The sequence below is a fragment of the Scomber scombrus genome, chromosome 16 (genome assembly GCF_963691925.1).
Source record: "Scomber scombrus chromosome 16, fScoSco1.1, whole genome shotgun sequence".
In the NCBI taxonomy this organism is placed as follows: Eukaryota; Metazoa; Chordata; class Actinopteri; order Scombriformes; family Scombridae; genus Scomber; species Scomber scombrus.
Genome location: NC_084985.1, coordinates 7,608,487 through 7,628,262, shown reverse-complemented (window position 1 = coordinate 7,628,262; position 19,776 = coordinate 7,608,487). Strand labels below are relative to the sequence as shown.

Sequence of the window (19,776 nt, the reverse complement as noted above, 5' to 3'; positions counted from 1 at the left end):
TTCAACTGATGTGAATGCAGAATGGCTCGGAGAAGCTTTTCTGTTTGAAGTATAAAACTGTGATGAAGACATATACTGCAAATCCTCCCGCAGACAATAATACAAGAGTGATGGAGACGAGAACTGTGTTTGTCAGATGAGATGTTTATTTAATAATTTATCATCAGTGTTTCTTCTCTCATTTGAGGTGACAATTTTACACATCCTCTAAGTGTTTCCTATCAACAGAATATATTTACACTTTTACAAATGTTTGTTTCACATAATCTGTAAGACACATTATAAATGATTCGTATCAGAGCAAACATGGTGTGTCCCTCTCAAGCTGCACAGAGTTAAAGTAGTCCGTGCAGCAGCCTCCAGATTAAATTTATTATTGATTAATACCAACAAACTAATGCAAAGTCAAACTCCCCTTATTAAATATTCCAACTCCAAAACTGAAGAAAAGAAGATTGTTTTCCTCTAAGAAGCTCCGATCAAAACATTATTGATTAAAAACAGGCCTTGATAAATTTAGTTGTTTTCTTGCAGTGCAGCACATTAATTTATCCATGTGACACACACACACCTCGTAAGGTCAAGATCATAATTCAGTGGTGTCTCTAATCTCCAGCCACATCTACGGTTTATGTGCACACACGGATACATACATCACACTCAGGGCCATGCCGCTGTCACAGAGCTATAAATGTGGCTACCGCAAAGCTCTGATTGGTTACGTTACAGTGAGACTGGGTTCACAGGTAGATGGTTTTACCCTCATATCATGCCGTTAACTGGAGAGAAAAGCAGGCACCAAAACCGTTTTCAGAATCAAAAGCAGAGATTACAGATATTAAAGGTAGGTTAAAAGAAGAGTTTACGTTTTGGGGAATGCACTTATTTGATTTATGGCGGAGAGTTTGATGATAAGACTGAAACCACTCTCATGTCTCTATGATGAATATGAAGCAACGGCCAGTAGCCGGTTAGCTTAGCTCGGGTCAGACTGAAGGTATGCTTACAAGCACCTCTTAAGATTACTAATTAATATTATACACCTTTGTTTAATCTGCACAAAAACAGGAACTCAGAAAATATAATTAGCTGAGAGCAGTTTCTAATAAAAAGTCTGGCACATACACCCCCTCTTTAAAACCATAACTAGATTTTTTTATACCTCATTTTATGTATGGATAAAACAAACCAGATATAACATTTTCATTAGTGTGCTTTAGATGTAGTGGTAGGCTCATTCTTTCACCTTTAGATGGAGCCAGGCTAGCAGTTTCCCCTTGTTTCCAGTCTTTATGCTAAGCTACGCTAACTTTTTCCTACCTCCAGCTTAATATTTAACGTAAAAACATGAGTGGTATCAATCTTCCAATCTAATGCTCGGCAAAAACAACAATTAAGCATATCCCCCAAAATATTGAACTATTCCTATAAGTAATGCAATACTTCCAGCATTCAAAAACATGGAGGCACAAATAACTGAATTCACCCTTTTTTTAATGCTGCGTGAGACGTTAAGTGATCTCCACTTTTGAAAAAATCCTGCGTTGCGAGTACGGCCCCTGCTATGAAACATCACTCAGCCAGCCTTTAGAAATATGAAAGCTGTATAATCACATTGTCACTGTGGTCACATTAATAGGGATGCATGTAAATCACATGATATAAAACTTGCACAGCAGCAGTTGGAAAGACATCTGATATATTTGTGCATTGCCGCTGTGGGATATTACAGACATTTATTATAGCTACCGTTATGCATTTATATTATGATATGTATCCAAACAACAGCAACGTGTGATCCTAAAATACCATTTAATAAAGCAACCTTTGATGTTTTCAAATCCCTGTACGCAACAGTATACTTACTTAGCTGATGTATGCTATCAGAAATGTCCCTCTAGTATCAAATATTGCCTTTTCAGTTTTTCTATGCTCAATTATTAATGCTCAAAGCCCCTTCGCTGTTACACACATCACAGTGTTATGAGATTTAAAGGAAGTATAATGCTATTGCACTCTCACTCACGACTCCAGGGATGCAGAAGGAAGCTTTTAATGAAGCTATGTGTTTATCTAACCCAAGAGATGATGGACTGATATTGATCATATGCAACAAAATATTACAAGATTGCAAAATCCAGGGCACATGAGGCTTCACCAGGCCGTCAAGAGGCCATGTGATGTCTCAGATGCTGAGGAGGCCACTGAAGACACGAGATGATAAAAATGAGGCAGCTCACGAGGACGTCACTTTGATATGAACTGACACTCCAAGATGCTTTGGTGTGAGTTATATGAGTGCAGGCCTTGGTAAGAACATGCACATATCGATCATGAAAATGAAGATCAGCTGCCCCTGCATCAAAATACATGTGTCATGCTCATATCTTGAGGTTCAAGCGACCAAGAAAGGCAAATAATAATAATTTCAGAAAAAAGAAAGGCCGAGGCAGAGAGCAAGTTTTTACCGGGGGTGAGCCTTTCAGCGCTACATTAGTATTATTACTTGTGAAAAAAATACACTTCATTAGCTAAGTGCTTCATTTAAAACATCACCTTGAGCATGCATAAATTTCAACATCGGTGTAGGATGTTTACAGTGAGTGTCGTAGTAACTTAAGGAAATGTGAGCATTAAAAAAGCTTTGGTGATCTGCAGGCTGTGATATACGTGATCCACAGGCTGATTAATGGTGACATTGGTGCTATTTGTTTCACTACTCATGAACAAAACCCCTTCAGACTTCAGATCAGGCTGTTCATACACACAAAACCCCTCAAATTATCTACCTGTTGGGTATTATGTGTCTTTCTTTTTAAATTAGTAATTGGGACATTTTGGGAAACCTACTGATTTGCTTTTTTTGCTGAGCGCTAGATGAGAAAACCATTTGTCTGTTTAATGTGAAGCTGGAGCCAGTTGGAGCCAGTTAGCTTAGTTTAGCTTAGCATAAAGACAGCACACAGGGGAATCTCCAAATCTAATCTGCTGGATGACTGCCTAGTCTCCAGGAAATCATTGCACTTGACCAAGAAAAAGTCCAGCACAAAAGAAGATATCATTTTTTTATGTGTTAGCTTTTTAAACATGGTAATAGGTAAATCTTTTTCTTTATGGTAAGCTAACCGGCTGCTAACGGTAGCTTAATATTTACCATACTGACATGGGAGTGGTTTTGAATTCCTCATCTAACTCTCAGCAAAAGGGGCAATCAGTCCCAATTTAGCAAACTTTTCCTTTAACGTTCTTCCCTTCCTATCGTTTCTGTTAGCTCATGAGTTGTGTTGCTGTTGGTTAAAAGTAACATAAAGCTAGTATTATTTTTGCTTCATTGTAAGCCTGTGAACAAAGATGATTTCAGAGCTTCTGAAATGCCGCACCCAGGCAGCTGATAGCTTGTCTCCACTAGCCAGACTGTAGCTGTGCCATGGCCAGACTGGCTGAACGCCAACATCTCCTCTGAATTTTAGAGCTTGACTAAACAAGGCAGCACCACAGCTGAGCCAACAGTGTTTCACAGCTTGCACGGCAACAAACTGCAACCTAAAGTTAAAACGCTTACTGATAATAAACAGTTTTTAGAGGCATTTAGGAATGAAAGCTAAAGCAGGAAACAACTTATTTAAGAAAATGAGCATTATTAGCAACAAAATCAGATTTTTTCTGTTCCACTGTTGTACCTAAAGGTAATATTAATTAATAAATAAATGTACTTAAGTGAAAAAAACTAAGCCTAGTTTCAGATTTCATCATTCTTTGGCTAAATATAAAATCAGAGGAGATGCCAACCAAAACACATACCGCAGCCAGATGGAGCCAGGCTGAACAGAGCTAGTGGAGACGAGACATATTATTCATCCTTGGCGGCTGCGTTGTGATGTCCATCCTGTGGAGAAACCCTCTGCAGTACCAAAAGGCCAGAGAAAGTCAGGGAGATCCCGACCCACCACAGCGTTATTTGAGCTTCACCGAAGATCAGCTGGCCCAGGAAAGCCTGCAAGGAGGAATAATACTGCATTACAAGCCCTTAAGATGCTTTAGTTGAAAATAAAAGACTAAATCACTGTTACTTCTGAATATAGTCTGACCTACTTTCTAAAATACAGCAGCTAATACGAGGAAGAAAGTATGTAAGGTCAATCTGAAATTAACTTTCACTCCATAACAGTCTGGTGGGAAGTAATTTCCAGAGAAAACAAGCTTCTGACTACAAAGAAAAAGATAAGTTAGTGCTTGTATAGGAGGCTGCTACTTACGGAAGATATGAAGTTGGAGGCGGTGGTGGTCACAGTGGTTCGGGTGGAGGAAGAGGAATACCTGAGTGCTTTGGCAAGGAAGGTCCACATCACAGCATTGCAGGTGAAAAGCAGCCCGCCACATAGCAGCCTCAGAGGGATATGAAGCTGATAAATACGAACAGAAACATGCAAATTAATGATAATAGATGGGGTTTGATGGTTGCTTTGTTGCTCAATTTGTGGATGTTTGCTGGTGTATCCTGTTTTAACTTTTTTGTCTTATTTGGTAAGAATATAAAATGAGACAGGCAGCTTATTGTGGCAAACTGCAGCCAACAGTGGAAGAAATGTTCAGATTCTTTACTGAAGTAAAAGTAGAGATACCACCAAAAAACTGCCATATTATCTTATCCCAGCTTCTTAAATGTGAATATTTTCTCTATGATAGTAAACTGAATATCTTTGGGGTTGTGGATTGTTAATCAGGACAGAACCTTGAGTGTTGAGAAAAACAATCAACATTTTTCACCCTCTTCTGACATTATATTGATCAAACGACTTAATGATTAATCAACAGGTGGATCAATAGTTAAAATAATCGTTAGTTGCAGCCCTACATAATACCGTGAAGGGTTGCTGTTATTCTGTCTACCCCGCCTGCATGTGTGAAATCCCTGTTGAAGTCTGTTATGACGTACTGGCTGCATGCAATAACCTCCTGGTGCATATTAAGAGCCGTCCTCAATTTGCATCCATCTGCAAACCTACTTGCCATTTTAATTAGCCTTCAGATAAGAAGTCACAGTACAGACTATGAGTGCATTATAAGATCTTATTATACATCTACATAGACAGACAGATGCCTGCAGATGTGTCTGTCTCTCTCTCTGACATCACTGTGTGACGTGTGAGGAGAGTGTGAAGGTCATACAAGAAACCTGACCCCCTTCTTTAACAAGACCACGATCACAAAACAACGCGATAACACATCACACACGCACACGCGCACACACGCACACACACACACATTCTTAAGAGCTGCAATGTCATCCTGCTCTGCTGCACGCGGACACGGCACGAGCTGGTGCATGGGCTCCCTCGTGTGATGCTGATGCTGCTGATGATGCTGAGGGAGCTGGAGTCAGGGGAGGAGGGGAGGAGAGGAGGAGGGGAGGGGGGTGAAGGGGAGAAGCCCCCCCTTTAAACATCCTCCGTGAGAAATCACCCTGCTTGCAGGCATGCACACGTACGTAAGCGCTGCATTATTAACGACCATCCACCCCCCGCTGTGTTAATAATTCACTTTAACTGAGTTCACGCCTCACCCGGTCACAGGCTGTAGTTTCGTCCGCTTGTCTGAATTTCCTCTGCTCGCCCCATGTCCGGAGTCCGGTTTCGCAGACTCCCTTCAGGTAGTCGGCTCCGAGAGACAGCTTGGCCGAGGACGACGCCACGGCTCCGAGGAAACCCGCCAGCAGTGCATAGAAAACTCCCGGGAACATGTTTGATGGTGACAGCCGAGGCACATTATTCTCTACTCCATCTTTACATCTCTGCTGCTGCTGCTGCTGCTGCTGGTGGTGCTGGTCCGGGTTGAGCTGCCTGCATGCTTCAGTGTGAGCACGTTTCTTTCTGCACTTTCTACAGACAGCCGTCCGGTGGCAGTCACACAACACATGGTCAGCCCCGAGCAGCGCAGTGGTTGGACTGAAGTATCCATGCTGCATTGTGGGAATTGCAGTTTCATACAGTACAACCTTGACTGAGTAAAGAATGACTTCATCATCATGACTCCCATTAAGCTGGAAGTCTCTCCTATTATTATGCTGGAATTATAATAAAAACGCATCTTACTGTGTTTATTAGTGTTTAGCAGATATTTTGATTGATTGCTTATACTACATCTTTTTTTTTTAAGTTGTTAAAGGGGGGGAAAAAGTCAGTGTCAAAAGAACTGCCATAGAATATATGTTTTTTATATTGATATTAGAGCCCAACTCATATACCGGTCAGCTGATATTATTTCAGATATTGGCCTATCACAGATATATCGGTATCGACATATATGTTGTCCAATATGCACCAATATTATATTATATTTTAAAAGTTATATAGGCAAAATCTTATGTTTATTTGATCCTTCTTCTTGATTCAAGTTTGATATATTCATATATGTATTTGGTTGTTTTTCTGTTTATTTAATCTCCCATTATGCTGGAATCATAATAACATATTCACTGATGTTAAAGGCAAAAAATCTAAATACTAGGCCTATATATTAATATTATTTTCCAATTTCACTGAGTTTAAGTTTCCAACTAACTTCAGCCCTAAACATCACTACCAAATATTTATTTTTCAGAATTTAATCCCTTTAAATGCCAGTTTGTTTAGTTTTTGGTAATTTTTGTCTCTTCACACGCACACGCGTAGACACAGACACACACACATGCCCACACTAATTTCTCCATACACAAATTAATGACAGCTGATGGTTGTATGGTTGCTTGATCACTCAGTATGTGGATGTGTACTGGAGTATCCTGTCTTAACTTTTTTGTCTTGTTTCAGGATAGAGGTAAGAATATAAAATGAGACAGGCAGCTTGTTGTGGCGAACTGCAGATAGCGGTGGAAGAAGTGTTCAGATTCTTTATTGAAAAGTACAGATACCACATACCGAAAACTGCCAAATTCTCTCATCCCAGCTTCTTAAACTTGAATATTTTCTGGTTTCTTTAGTAAGCTGAATATCTTTGGGTTGTGGACTGCTGATCAGGACAGTACAAAACATGTCTTTAAATACCAGTTTTTTAGTTGTTGATCATTTCTATCTCTTCACACAAACACGCACAGACACACACACACACACACACACACACACACACACACACACACACACCATTTGAGTTGAATACATTTGCTACATTGACCTACAGTGCTCCATAATACAGCAACAATGCATCTAATGGAAACCAGGATATAGCAGGTATTTGCCACATAGGGCAAACGTCAGAAAAATGGCTCAATCTGATGGAAAACAGTAAAAACTAAAATTTCAAAACCAAAGCCATGATGTACTCGAATGCATGATGTAATGCTGTAATGGCTGTGGGATCAAAAAATCACAGTTTAAAAGGGCTCAGAAGGTAGAGTGGATCATCCAGTAATCAGGAGATCAGTGGTTCGATCCTCAGCTCTTCTTCTGAAACCCAAATTGCTCCAGATGAATGTGACATGCAGTGTGAAGTACTTGGAGTGGCGCTATATAAAAGCAGTACATTTACCATATCTACACATAAGGATTTGAGTGCACATGTACACACAGACACACACACATCACTCTCCGACATCCATATACTGTACACATCATTTTAGTTGCATGCATTTGCCTCATGTTCTCCATAATACAGTGAATTTGACCATTTTGAAGCCAGGGCTCTAAAATCGAAAGCCTGATATGATATAATTCATGAGGTTATGCTGTAATTACCATGGGATCACAAATTATGGTTTTAATGGGTTTCAATGGAGATATTTTTGTCCGTATGGATCTGAGTGTCTTTATTTTGGCTACACAAAGAAAAGAAATCTACACCCTTGTCAAAATGTATGCCGTATGCATTAACACAGCCAAAATAATAAGGAAAAAAACGATTACAATTAGGGATTAAGCATTCCATCATTATAAGAACAACCTCATTATAGTCCCTCCTCTTCTCCTGTGCTATTAATACAGGGTGGAGTAGAGGACAATCAATGCTAATGTAATGTTTCTGAGTGTGGGCGGAGAGCATCAGCTCAGGCAAAGTATGACTCCACTCTAACCAGACTGCTTGAACCACAGGGACGAACCTCTGTTGCCTCCAGCATACTGATGAGCTGCAATATAGACACTCATTACGTTAAAACATGCCGGTATAAGAGGAATGGATGGAGGGAGTGTATGTGTGTGTGTGCGTCTGTGTGTGTGTGTGTGTGTGTGTGTGTGTGTGTGTGTGTGTGTGTGTGTGTGTGTGGTTGGAGGGCTGGAGAACTCACCCACACACATGTACACCCACATGGTCCTCATTCCCTTTTTCCTCACCGACCTTTATAGAGAGATGACGAGACTGTCAGAGAGGTGGAACCAGAACAAGACTAAATTATTCTCCTAATTAGGCACAAAAAGTGGAGTCAGTGTCATGACTGTATGAGCCTCTAATGACTGTATTAATCAGAGTGTTGTAATAAAGACAATAGTCATCAGAGACAGACGTCCATCTCTTCATCAGACTTGGCAGCTACACATTTTGTAGGACAATGAAGACAGACTGGTGACGGAAATACTTCACTTTCATAAAGAGAAGTTACTGCTTTTAAAAAGTTAAATTGATTGCATTAACTGAAAACTCATTTTGCTTCTCTTTTTTTTAAGGTAAAGGTTTTATAAAGGAAAAAAAAGGTCAAATAATTAAAGCTTCAGGTAATAATTCTGCTTGGGGAAAGCAGAGAGACACTACAGAAAAAGTGATAAAAAGTTGTTTTTCAGCTTTTATAATTGGACAAATTATCTTATTTTTATGCCTTTTAGGCTAATTATTTTCTCCACAAAATACATAGATAGACTGTAAACCATAGAGATTTTTGCTACAACTTTTTTATCATGAATAACAATGACAGAATAATTGTAAAATGTATTAGAAAAATTTGTACAAGTAGAGAAGAGCCATAAAGTCAGCAAACTTGTAATGTCACAAGCTTGACGATATATGTAACATTAGCAAATATAAGCTACTGGTCTAAGCTCGGGGGCAAACAGTTTAAAGACATGTTTGTTAAAGGATGTGTCTGTTGGTGTTTGTTAACACACAGCATTCAGAGTTGACCCCTCCTCCCAAGTAAGCAAGAGAGAGAGAGAGAGAGAGAGAGAGAGAGAGAGAGAGAGAGAGAGAGAGTGAGAGAGAGAGAGAGAGAGAGAGAGAGAGAGCTAGGGAGTGAATGAAAAGAGCAAGCAGTGCTGGCAAAAACAAAAACGAGAGCAGTAAATCAGATAAATTAAATTCTATTTTCTGATTGTTTCATGCCGATTACACATTACAAGGTTTTGTGTGAATGCAAAGCTTCCTCCTCTTCGCTGTGGCCTCTCTGCTCTGCGTGTGTGTAGCTCAGTCCCTCCCTCAGTCAAGCAGACACACAGACCTGCAGCTCTTTATACATCCATGACACAGAGACAGAGAGCAGAGCAGAGCTGAGGAGAGAAATGGAGACAGTGATGTAACCTGGTTGCTATATTACTAAAGCTGTCCAATCTCAAATATTTAATGGGGCCTCTAGCCATACCAGACAAAGCTTGGCTGTAGCACCAAACCAAAACCAGTACCAGTTTGTTTTAGCTTACAATAGCTTACAAATTAAGCTTTGTATTTGTAAGAATGAGATTGTGTTGTTTTGTCTTTATATAATATATATTTCACTTTAAGGCTTCGACCATGGTCGTGTGTCATTCCCTATCTCTCTCTCTCTCCCCTCATTTTCTATCATCTCTGCACTGTCAAATCTCAAATAAAGGGATGATACGCTCAAAATACTTTAAAATGTACATATTTCAGTCTACCTTGGGACAATCCTCAGGGAATATGACAGGGAACAATCTATATACAACAACATGAGTTCTTGTTGATTGGAACTAATTCATTTTGGAGAAAAAAGTAGTTTGATTATTCATATTGGGGTGATAGACTCTATTGGTTGTACCTGTATCTTTGTTGAATATGCCTCTATCTAAAGAAAAAAACTTATTTTAACTGTAATTTGACCAAATATGTTGGTATTGTGTTTCGCTTTATACAGTACAGATTCCCAATATTGAAGGTAAACTTTTCATTTTCTCAATTGGGTCAAATCTAAACCCAAATTAGTTTTTCAACCAGTAGATGTCTCTAATGTGCTGAGAAATACATCCACATCAACCGAAACCTGCTGCTGTGAATGTAAATCATTTACTTACAACCTGTGTACATTTATTTCTGTGTTGCAGATTAAGGCAACAATTAGTTTGAAATACAGCTTGTTTTTTTTTTACACTTGATACTTTCACGACTTGCCATCACAACTCAATATTACCTTTCCATCTTGACATCTTTATGGACAATAAAATGTTAATTAGTGCATAAAGAAGCCATTATGGCAACATTACTGCTTTGAATGTATCTGTAAATGTCAACTTAAGTTATGACGTGATTTTAACTAAGACTGTGATCACAGAGTGCTTCAAGGAAATAATATGAGGCACAAAAAACAGATTATACTTTAAAAGAAACCACCCAGAAGCTTGTGGATCTTTGTGTGTGTGTGTGTGGCGTGCATACAGTATATGTTACAACAATGTCTGTACACATACCCCACACACACATGTAGAAAGGAGGTTATCAGAGTAGCGAGCACTGACAGAGCACAAAGGAAGCAAGAGGGATGTTATTTCTGTCACAGCGTCCTCCGCCCCTGATCACACTGAAACAAGCTTCAGGGGAATGACCGTCCTCAGTCTGTCACATTTTGACACCGTCATCGTTCTGGAGAGTCTGCTTTTAGCGAGAAAAACTCTGAAATCGAGTGGAGTCATTAGCTGTTATCTTCTCGCTCGGAGATTCCAGCCTGAAGCTCCTCTGACAAACATGAGTGTCAAGTTAGAGCGTTAATTGGGGTCCTTCTGCTCCTGTTCAATTGAGCGATAATTGAGCCCACAGAGGCTTTACTGACACTTTTACTGAAGGACTGTCACGACATGTCCTGTGTCTTTGTCCACCTTTTGTGCTTCTGGCCCTGTAAGGTGGCTTAATAAGAGAAAGGAACACTTCCCTCAGAGTGTACGGTTCATCCGTTTAATGACTATAACTATGACCTTCAACTCAGCTGATAATTATTTGCAGACAAAAATAGATTTTGATGAATCAAAGGGAAGAATTATTCATTTTTTTCTTTCATATTTGCATCTTTACCGTTTGGCTTTGGCTGTGCATACATTTTAATAAACACATTTGAATGCTGAAAACAACCTTTTTTAAAAACACACGATTTACTTCATGAGAATTATACATGAAATGAAATATGAAAGTGTATGTTCTGACCTTCAGATTGGTAACTAGCGGAGGGTTCCTCTCTCACAAAAACTCAGAATATTAATAGCGCGGTCTCCATGTTAATCTCTAAAGCTTTATTCTGTGGCTGCCTCAATGAATATGCATGAATTCATCCTTCAACCCAGCATGGGAAGAGGCAGCAAGCAGAGCAGTACAGTCAAATATTCACTCACAGAGACACTCTTGAACTATGAAATCCCCCTCTCCTGCTCTCAGTGTTCCCCTCCTGTTTCTGTCTCTCTGTGTTTGTCACACACAAACACACGAACACACACACTCACTCTGCTGACCTTGTCAGTGTACAGGGTCAATAGCCCCCCTCCAGTCCATTAAGTAGTTATTGGCGAGGTTGCTGGTCTTTGTGAATAATGCAGGCTGTTGTGCAAACATATGCACACTTTTGGCAAGTCAAGCAACACCAAATGTCATTTATGCAGATTGAACTCCCTCATAAATTCTGTAAAATGAAATACAATTATACCCATATGATTTATTTTTTTTAAAGATTACATTACATTAAACTCAGAGTCGCGCAGAGTAAATTACATGTCAAGGGTACATATAATAAGTCAAATTAGCGACTTCCCTGAGACCAGTAAAGGGAGCGAGACATTTTATGGAGCCATCTTGGCAGCAGAGTTTGCAACGAGCAGATAAAATGTTCCCAAAAACAAACGGACTCTAGATTATCTCAGTTCCTGCAGTTGTCAGGAACGATTAAACCAGGTGAAATGCTAATCTGAATCAGCTGTTCTTTCCAAATGCAGCATCGCAGTGTATCGAAAAACAAACCAAGGTCAGTCATGAACATTTTGGCTTTGGTTTTGGTCTGTTGGTCTGATGGGAGAGAGGAAGATATATCTGGATTATGTGATTGTATTTGTTGTTTTTGAACACAAAGTGATGGGTAGTGTGTGACAGGGCGGCTCTGCAGTCGGCAGATAGCTATCCATCAGGGACAAGGACAGGCAAGCTCATACGTCCGAACACTGATAAAATCGCTGATGAAAAACACCCATCCTTATTCAAATTCTGACAGCCTGCTTATGAATGGAATCTGCTACTCAGGAGTTTTTTCCAATAACCTTTCAAAATGTGCACTGACTAAGCGATGAATGTTTGTTCTGACAGATTCTATCAAGGAACAAAACTCTCCATCCTGCCACTCACAGCCAAGTCACCTTTGACACGCCAGGATCCACTAAAAGCTATGAAGTATTATGTTGTGGAAATGGAGAGCGTGAGAACTAAGAGATAAGAATGTGTGCTGCTTGAGGACTTCTTCACATAACTTTATCTTTAAAAGGGAGTCCTTGACTTTTTCTTTCCTGAGGCTTGCGATCTATTATCAATTATTTTCTGAAAGGCTGTCAGACATCTAAATGCCAAATATGGTGGGCAGGACCATGCTTTGATCAAGTGAAGTCTGGTTTAAACATACTGAGATGTTCCAGCGCACTTTATGGCCAAAAGTATGTGGACACTTGAACGTTACAACCCTATGTGATTGTTGAACTTCTGCTTGCGAAGATAAACATAACATATTATATATGTATGTCTGACTTCCATATTATATATTAAGAGCAAAGACATATGAGCTTTCAGAAGAATCCTAGTCTCTCAGTCATAATCACATCTTGGGGGTTGATATGAACTCTACTTACAAGCTGGAGTCTAGTTGTTCTCAAAAGCGTTGGGAACACATCTAGAATATTTCCAAATGATAAAATGGTGCAGCTGTTAAAAACATGTCTTAAATTTGAATATTTCTCTCAGTGTAAACATTAAATAGCTTCAATCAAGACTGGTACAGAATATATTTATGATACTCTCAGACAGTGTAGTATAAGGTGATATTTGCATCCTTAATACTTAATACAAGCATACAGTATATACCATATATATGTGTGTGTGTGTGTGTGTGTGTGTGTGTGTAGTGTATTCGCTTGATTAAAATAGCTCCTTAAGGGATGAATAAAGTATTTTGAATTGAATTAAAGCTACTTCATATTAAGACATGACAAATTACGACAAAGTTCAAAAACCTTTGGATTTAAACTTATAGTTTATAATTAAAAATGTACTAGCGTCAAGCTACAAACGAGGCTGGGGTTCTCAGCTCCTGAAAAGCTGGCATTTTAGAGATTTAGTATCTCCCGCCTGGCTGTAATAGTGTTGGTGCTGAGAGCGGACTGGTGGCTGAAGATGATGAGGGCCAGCCTCGGGGAGTCACAGCTGCCATAAATCTGACTGGGCTGACACGGGGCCGTAATGCAGGAGATTGGTGCGATGTCAGTGTAGCTGGAGTAAAGAATCGAATCACAGCTCAGAGGAATGAGTTCTTTCATGTTTTACAGTGCTGAGGTGAGGAAACACCTATTTCTCCGGGTCGGTGCTTCTTGCAGCAGCTAGTTTGGTTTTGGCAGAGTGATGGTGATGGTAACCGTGACAGTGATGATTCAAGTTGTTTTAAAGTGCTTGCAACTGGACGATGGCGATGAAGAATGATGAAACAGAAGGAGATGGTTAGGAAGAGATGAGGATTTTGATTGATCCTGCAGAGTTTGCACAACCAACCTTTATGCTAGAAAAAGTGCATGATAAATTCTATTTCAATAATTTATACACATTTTTAATTGAAGCTTAATAACAAAGACCTCAGAGTCAAACTGGCATGACTTCTAATAATGAAATGTAGCTGACCCAGGTTTGACTCTCAGCACAAGCTTTTAACAAACCATTGACTCTCAATTGCACAGGGATTTTTTTTTTTAACTCTCTTGTATTGATTGCTGCTTTGTGGTTGCCTCAGCTGACAAGCAGCAGGAATCTATCCGTGCTCTGCTAAGTGTCCTGTGGAGATTCATCGAGGCATGCCTTCGATTGCTCAGCGCAATCTTAATAGCCTGCAAAGCTCCTCAGTCTGGTCTTCATTAATGTGTCCTTTTCATCCTGGTTGTCATGGTTGTGTGCATGTTCCTTTCCATGCATAGATTATTCAATACTTGGATGAAAAACATACCAATTTATTGTACTATCATTGTCTTTTATGATGTGATTTTTTTGTGTGTCAGTTTCTAGATTACATTTTCTAGTTTTTTTGTACATATTTTCAAATATTTCTTAAGTAAAAACTTGAAAGCATGTCTCCACCTTATTATGAAGATTGTTGCACAGTGAAAACAAAAAGGACTCAAGCGTTCTGCCCCTTATGAAATCTGATATGTTGTTTTCTGTAAATCTTTTAAAATGTAAAATAAACTATACCAAACGTAGCTTTTTAGCATACCTAGAGCCAGTTTGACTTGTCTGGGGGCCCTTGGGCAAAAATTTCCTGTTGAGGCACTGTTGTTTCCATCAAACACAATGCACACTAGAGATGACACCTTCATTTAAAAAACAAAAACAAAAAAACAAACAGCTAGTATGTCTTTACAGGAACATTTGGCTCAGGTTTTCTGTACGTCAGCTAGTTTGGTAATTTGATGAAACACAGTTTTATTTAGAAAAATGAACCATGTGAGCATAATGTAATCTAAAATAGAAGGTAGAAATACTACCTCACGGTTGCATGCCTCTGCTAACCTGTGAAGTTGCAGTTTCCATCCATGTCTGTCAAGACTCATAAAATATTTGTAGTGAAGACTTCGAAGGAATGCAATGAAAGGGATTAAGTGTACGACTCCAGTGAATAATGTCCAGTGAGAAACATGCTGTCTTCACTTAGAGGCTATTTTTACAGAGGAGTACATAGTACTGATAGAGAGCTTTGATACATGGTGCGATGATAATCATTTGAAGCTCAGTGTCAGCAAAACCAATGAGCTTGTGGTGGACTATCAAGGGAACCTTTCCATCTTCCAGGGAGAGGAAGTGAAGAGGGTACAAGTACCCTCTGAAAGCAAAATACAAAGAAGTTACAAATTATAACATTTGGATGCTTCACATACATCTCCAAACTGGGAGCACAAAAGATCTTTATAATCACCACAGTTTCAAGGCGGGGACCCAAGATTAGTGTCACCAATTCAGTATCTGACCAAATGTGAAATTTAGTCCCAACCTCCCCTTCTCTTCCTTAGTTATGGCGTTGAATATTTTGGATATAAAACGTCATTACTTCATCTTTGTCATACTTCAGACTTTCTCATAATTGGCGTATTAATTCTTGAGTTACGGCCAACAATGTGTTTTGTGAGGTTGCAGTGACCTTTGACTATGAAATTCTAATCAGTTCAACCTTGAGTCCAAGTGGACGTTTGTGCCAGATGTAATAAAATTCCCTCCAGGCGTTCCTGAGATATCACGTCCATGAGAATGGGACGGACGGACAACCTAAAAAAGTAATGCCTTCGGCCGTGGCTCTCACCGGCATGGAGGCATAAATATAAAGTTGTCTGTCTATAAGATAGAACCAATATATTATTAAATAGTGAAGGATACAGTTGATTTAGTGCTTAAAGTCCAACTGAAATTAAACTGCCTTCATGTCAACTACAGCATGCACACCTGTTCTGTAAAAGTTTGGTCACATGCAATCCGAAGCACAAATTTAAGTTTCCTGTTTTAGTGCGATGTCCAGCCCACTCTGATGGTTTCATAGGTTAGAGTTCACCTTTGTTCAACACTGCTGCACTGTGTTTGGGAATGGGAACCTTATTATTTTAGTTTGTTTCATCACCATGTCTTAGTATGCATTATCACACTACCAGACTACAAACTGTAATGTCATTTTTATACATCATTTGCACTTTATGATCGCTACGACCAATATTTGCTTGATACCTGCATCAAAAATTTGACATCATGTCCTTTTTTGGAGCAGAGTGTGGGGAGATTTCAGTGACTGCACCTTTAATCATTTGTCCTGTGTTCTCCTTTTGAGAAAAAAAATCTGAAACCAAAAGGGAAAAATGTATGTTTTAAATTCTTTAATTTCATTATGCTGCCCCCTAGTTTTACATTACTTCAATTAATTACCGTTCTCCACTTATATGTAGCTGGAGTCCTCAAATAAAGCAGTAATATGGCTGAGCCGGTCACACTGAGCCTGATAGCATCCTGCTACACAACATAAAAGCCACTGCTAAAATCTTATTATCTAACTTACAATCATGAACACACATCTTGTCCTTCACCTTAGCTTACTGAACAAACCACCAAACAAACATTAACCGGGGAACTGCTAGCGTCAGTTAGCAGGCTACAAACACAGCACATTAAATAGCCTGCCAGCTATCAAATAAGACTCTGACAGCAGGCTGAGACAAAAAGGAGCATTTGTAATATATTTCTAATAATACTAAATTATTGACATTTTATAAAAAGCATGTCAGCATTATTTGTGGCTGCAAAGAAGGCTGATTGAAAGTGATTTCAGCTGAACTTTAAAATGCCTTGGCTTCAAATGTAGTTGTGTTTTATATGTGATGACATTTTATGATTCCCCACAACATACCAATGTAGGTTGCTGTTCCTTTAATGAGTTTAAAGTGACCTATAATGGAGCTTTTGATTTATTATATTTTCTTTCCTATAATATTGTATTACCATATATATCTCATATATATTAATGTTCCCATAATAGTCTTATAATACTGTCTGAAATGATAAATAAATGAACGATTTGCTGCAATTTTCACTTACATGCATAATACATGTACATACATGCATAATTTCTTTTATCAGCCCCACACACATGAGTCATGCCTTTTCCTGCTGGCATTTGCAGTATTACTATCTTCTTTTTTATTAGGGGGGATTTTTTTTTGGCATGATGATGATGATGTGCATAATAGGATTGCATTGTAATATCCGGGGGCTGGTCCAGAGTAAAGTGGGAGTGTCTCTGGGCTCTGCTCTCCTTTCCTACCAGGAAAACGCTGGAGGAGACCCACAGTGCCACACAGCCGCGCACTGCAGAGGAGAGAGCAGGGCACGAACACCACCGAGGAATATGTCCGCCTTTTTACGCACCGAAGGACCCTCAAACAAACGGCGCAGCACGGTCAATGCATACCCACTGCCTCTGCTTTAGTCCAGCAGTCACGCATTGCCGTGTTTACCACTTATGCTCTGGTGAAATCGTCCCTGCTGCTGTTGCTGCTGCTTCTGGTCCACCCCTGTCCCCTCCTCCCCTCTCCTCCTACTCCTCCTCCGCCTCCTCCTGTTCTCTGCCGTCCCGTCGCCAGGATGGACAAGGCGCTCTGCAGTCCTCAACCCGGGACCAATAAAACCAACTCTTCCTCCTCCTCCTCCTCTTCCTCGGACCGCGGGAACACGAGGAAACCTGCGCGCACCGGGTCTCAGAGTCCCGGCTGCAGCTCACTTGGCGGCCCGGCTGGAGCAGGAGGCATCCGAGGAGCTTTGCTGGGGAACAGCATGAATTTGCAGCAGCAGGCACGCAAGAGGCAGCTGGAGGGAGTGCTGAGCAAATACACCAACCTGATCCAAGGCTGGCAGAACAGGTACGAGCATGGATGGAGTTAGATGGGAAAGGGTGGAGGGGGCGCAGAGGGGGCGTTTGACACACTTCACTTTAGGTGTCAGATGGCTTCATGTTGTTATTTGCCCCGTCCACGTTGCACTTCTACCCAACACGTCACTGAGGGAGAGGAGGGGTGAGGAGGAGCTGAGGTGGGGGGGTAAATCCAAACCATGCACATGCTTGTGGGCCTGCTAATAGAGAGGCAGATAAAACTATGTGGTGACTTTAGAGACAAATTGGCCCAACTTCTTGCAGTTAGTGGGGATGATGGTGCAACTATTTTTGATAACTGATCAATCATTTATGCCATTTCTCAATCAAAAGTGTCCAAAATTACAAGATTCTGGCTTCACAAATGTGAATATTTGCTATTTCTCCATCCTCTAATATTATAAAGGGAATATATTTGGGTTGTGGACTGTTAGTTGGATAAAACGAGCAATCTGGAGATGCCAACTTAGCCTTTGGGATATTGTGACAGACATTTTTCACTATTTTGTGACATTTTATGGAGAGATTAAGCACATAATAAAGAAAATTATTGGCAGATTAATCAATATCATGTGTTGAAGCCAGCTGAAGTTAGTTACAGTTGTGCTGGATTGCCTTTTGTACTATTATGGAGCCTCATGCTGTATAATCAGGTTGGTCGAACCACTAGACATGTCATATATAATGCACTGCAGTGCAATAGAGTTCGATTGATAAATCAGCTTGGCTGATATTGACTTATATTAATTTAATGCAGATGTATTGGTATCAGCTGTAAGTCGGCTGATGAGTAAGAAGGAGAATTGCCAAACAGCCTCTTCATTATATACTGCAGTTTATTGATCAGAGAACACTGATGAGTTTATTTGTTAAATGTTCCACTCAGTACAAATATTACATGAACATGATTAAATATTATATTAAAAACATTTAATATTCATATGCTTGTTTTATCAATTGGTATTGGATTTTGACTCTCAGATATCAGCCACAAAAATGCAGTACCCAGTATCAGTGGGACTCTAAGACTGAAAACTAGTTGATTAATCGATTAGTTGATTAGTCAATCAACAAAAACTTAATATGTAACTATTTTGATAGTCAAATAACTTTTTACATCACTTTTTAGACAAAAATACCAAACATTTGCTGGTTGCTGCTTCTCAAGTGTGAGGATTTGAAGCTATTCTGTGTCGTATATTATAGTAAAGACTTCTGAAGATGTCAACATGGGCTCCGAGATATTATAACTGGTATTTTTCACTATTTTCCAGCATTTATTTGCATAACAACAGTCATCAGATAAATCCATGATGAGAGTAATTGTTAGTAGCAGCCCTTATAACTCCACCACCACCACCACTGACAACCATATCAAAAACTGCCACACAGCTGAATCAACAGCTGTTGGTCACAATATCAACACAAAGTAATAGGGATTTATTGCAGGGCCATCGTGTTGGATTATACAGGTGTGTTTAAAATAATCCAGCTCAGTGTATAGGACATTCATCCCCAAGCAGTGGGTAATTCCTATGTTGACTCAGCTTACATATTTACTGTGCTTGCCAGTTACAAGTTGTCATGGTTGTTGCAGATATTAGCTCATTTTATAGCTAGAGCTGATCTGATGCACATATCCTGTGGTTCTCCGGTGTTCTGCTTCTCCTGGAGCACTGCAGCTGCTCTCGTAATGAAGTACAGAGCAGCACTGCAATAACTGTGGAGATCACAGCAGTGCATTATTTTGCAACTGTACTTCATGCAGCATTTATAGGTTCACTCCCTTCCCTGTCGGATTTACTTTAACTCAAATGTTGCCAAATACTGCGAGAAACTGAGAGTTTTCAGGAGAAGTGTTAAGAGTAAAATTTAGGAAATATTACTCAATCTTTCACTTGTTGTTATTATTGTGGGCCATGTAAGAAACATCTGGTTGT

The 19,776-nt window shown here is 39.7% G+C and overlaps 2 protein-coding genes across 3 annotated transcripts in view; one reads left to right on the top strand and one right to left on the bottom strand.

Annotated features, from left to right (window-relative positions):
* Positions 1-3,850: 3,850 nt before the first annotated feature.
* Positions 3,851-5,740, bottom strand: LOC133996972 (transmembrane protein 42). Its single transcript, XM_062436498.1, has 3 exons — positions 5,564-5,740; positions 4,257-4,403; positions 3,851-3,994 (listed from the first exon to the last, which is right to left on the bottom strand). Exons 1-3 carry the CDS (start codon positions 5,738-5,740, stop codon positions 3,851-3,853), a joined length of 468 nt encoding a protein of 155 aa, XP_062292482.1.
* Positions 5,741-17,259: 11,519 nt separating this feature from the next.
* The window catches only part of LOC133996114 (oxysterol-binding protein-related protein 10), a 74,987-nt gene continuing 72,470 nt past the window's right edge, over positions 17,260-19,776 (top strand). For both annotated transcript variants that reach the window (XM_062435671.1, XM_062435669.1), the window contains exon 1: positions 17,260-17,825. In XM_062435671.1, coding sequence (XP_062291655.1) covers positions 17,551-17,825 — 275 coding nt within the window. In that variant the 5' untranslated portion in view covers positions 17,260-17,550. The remainder of the gene's footprint in view (positions 17,826-19,776) is intronic.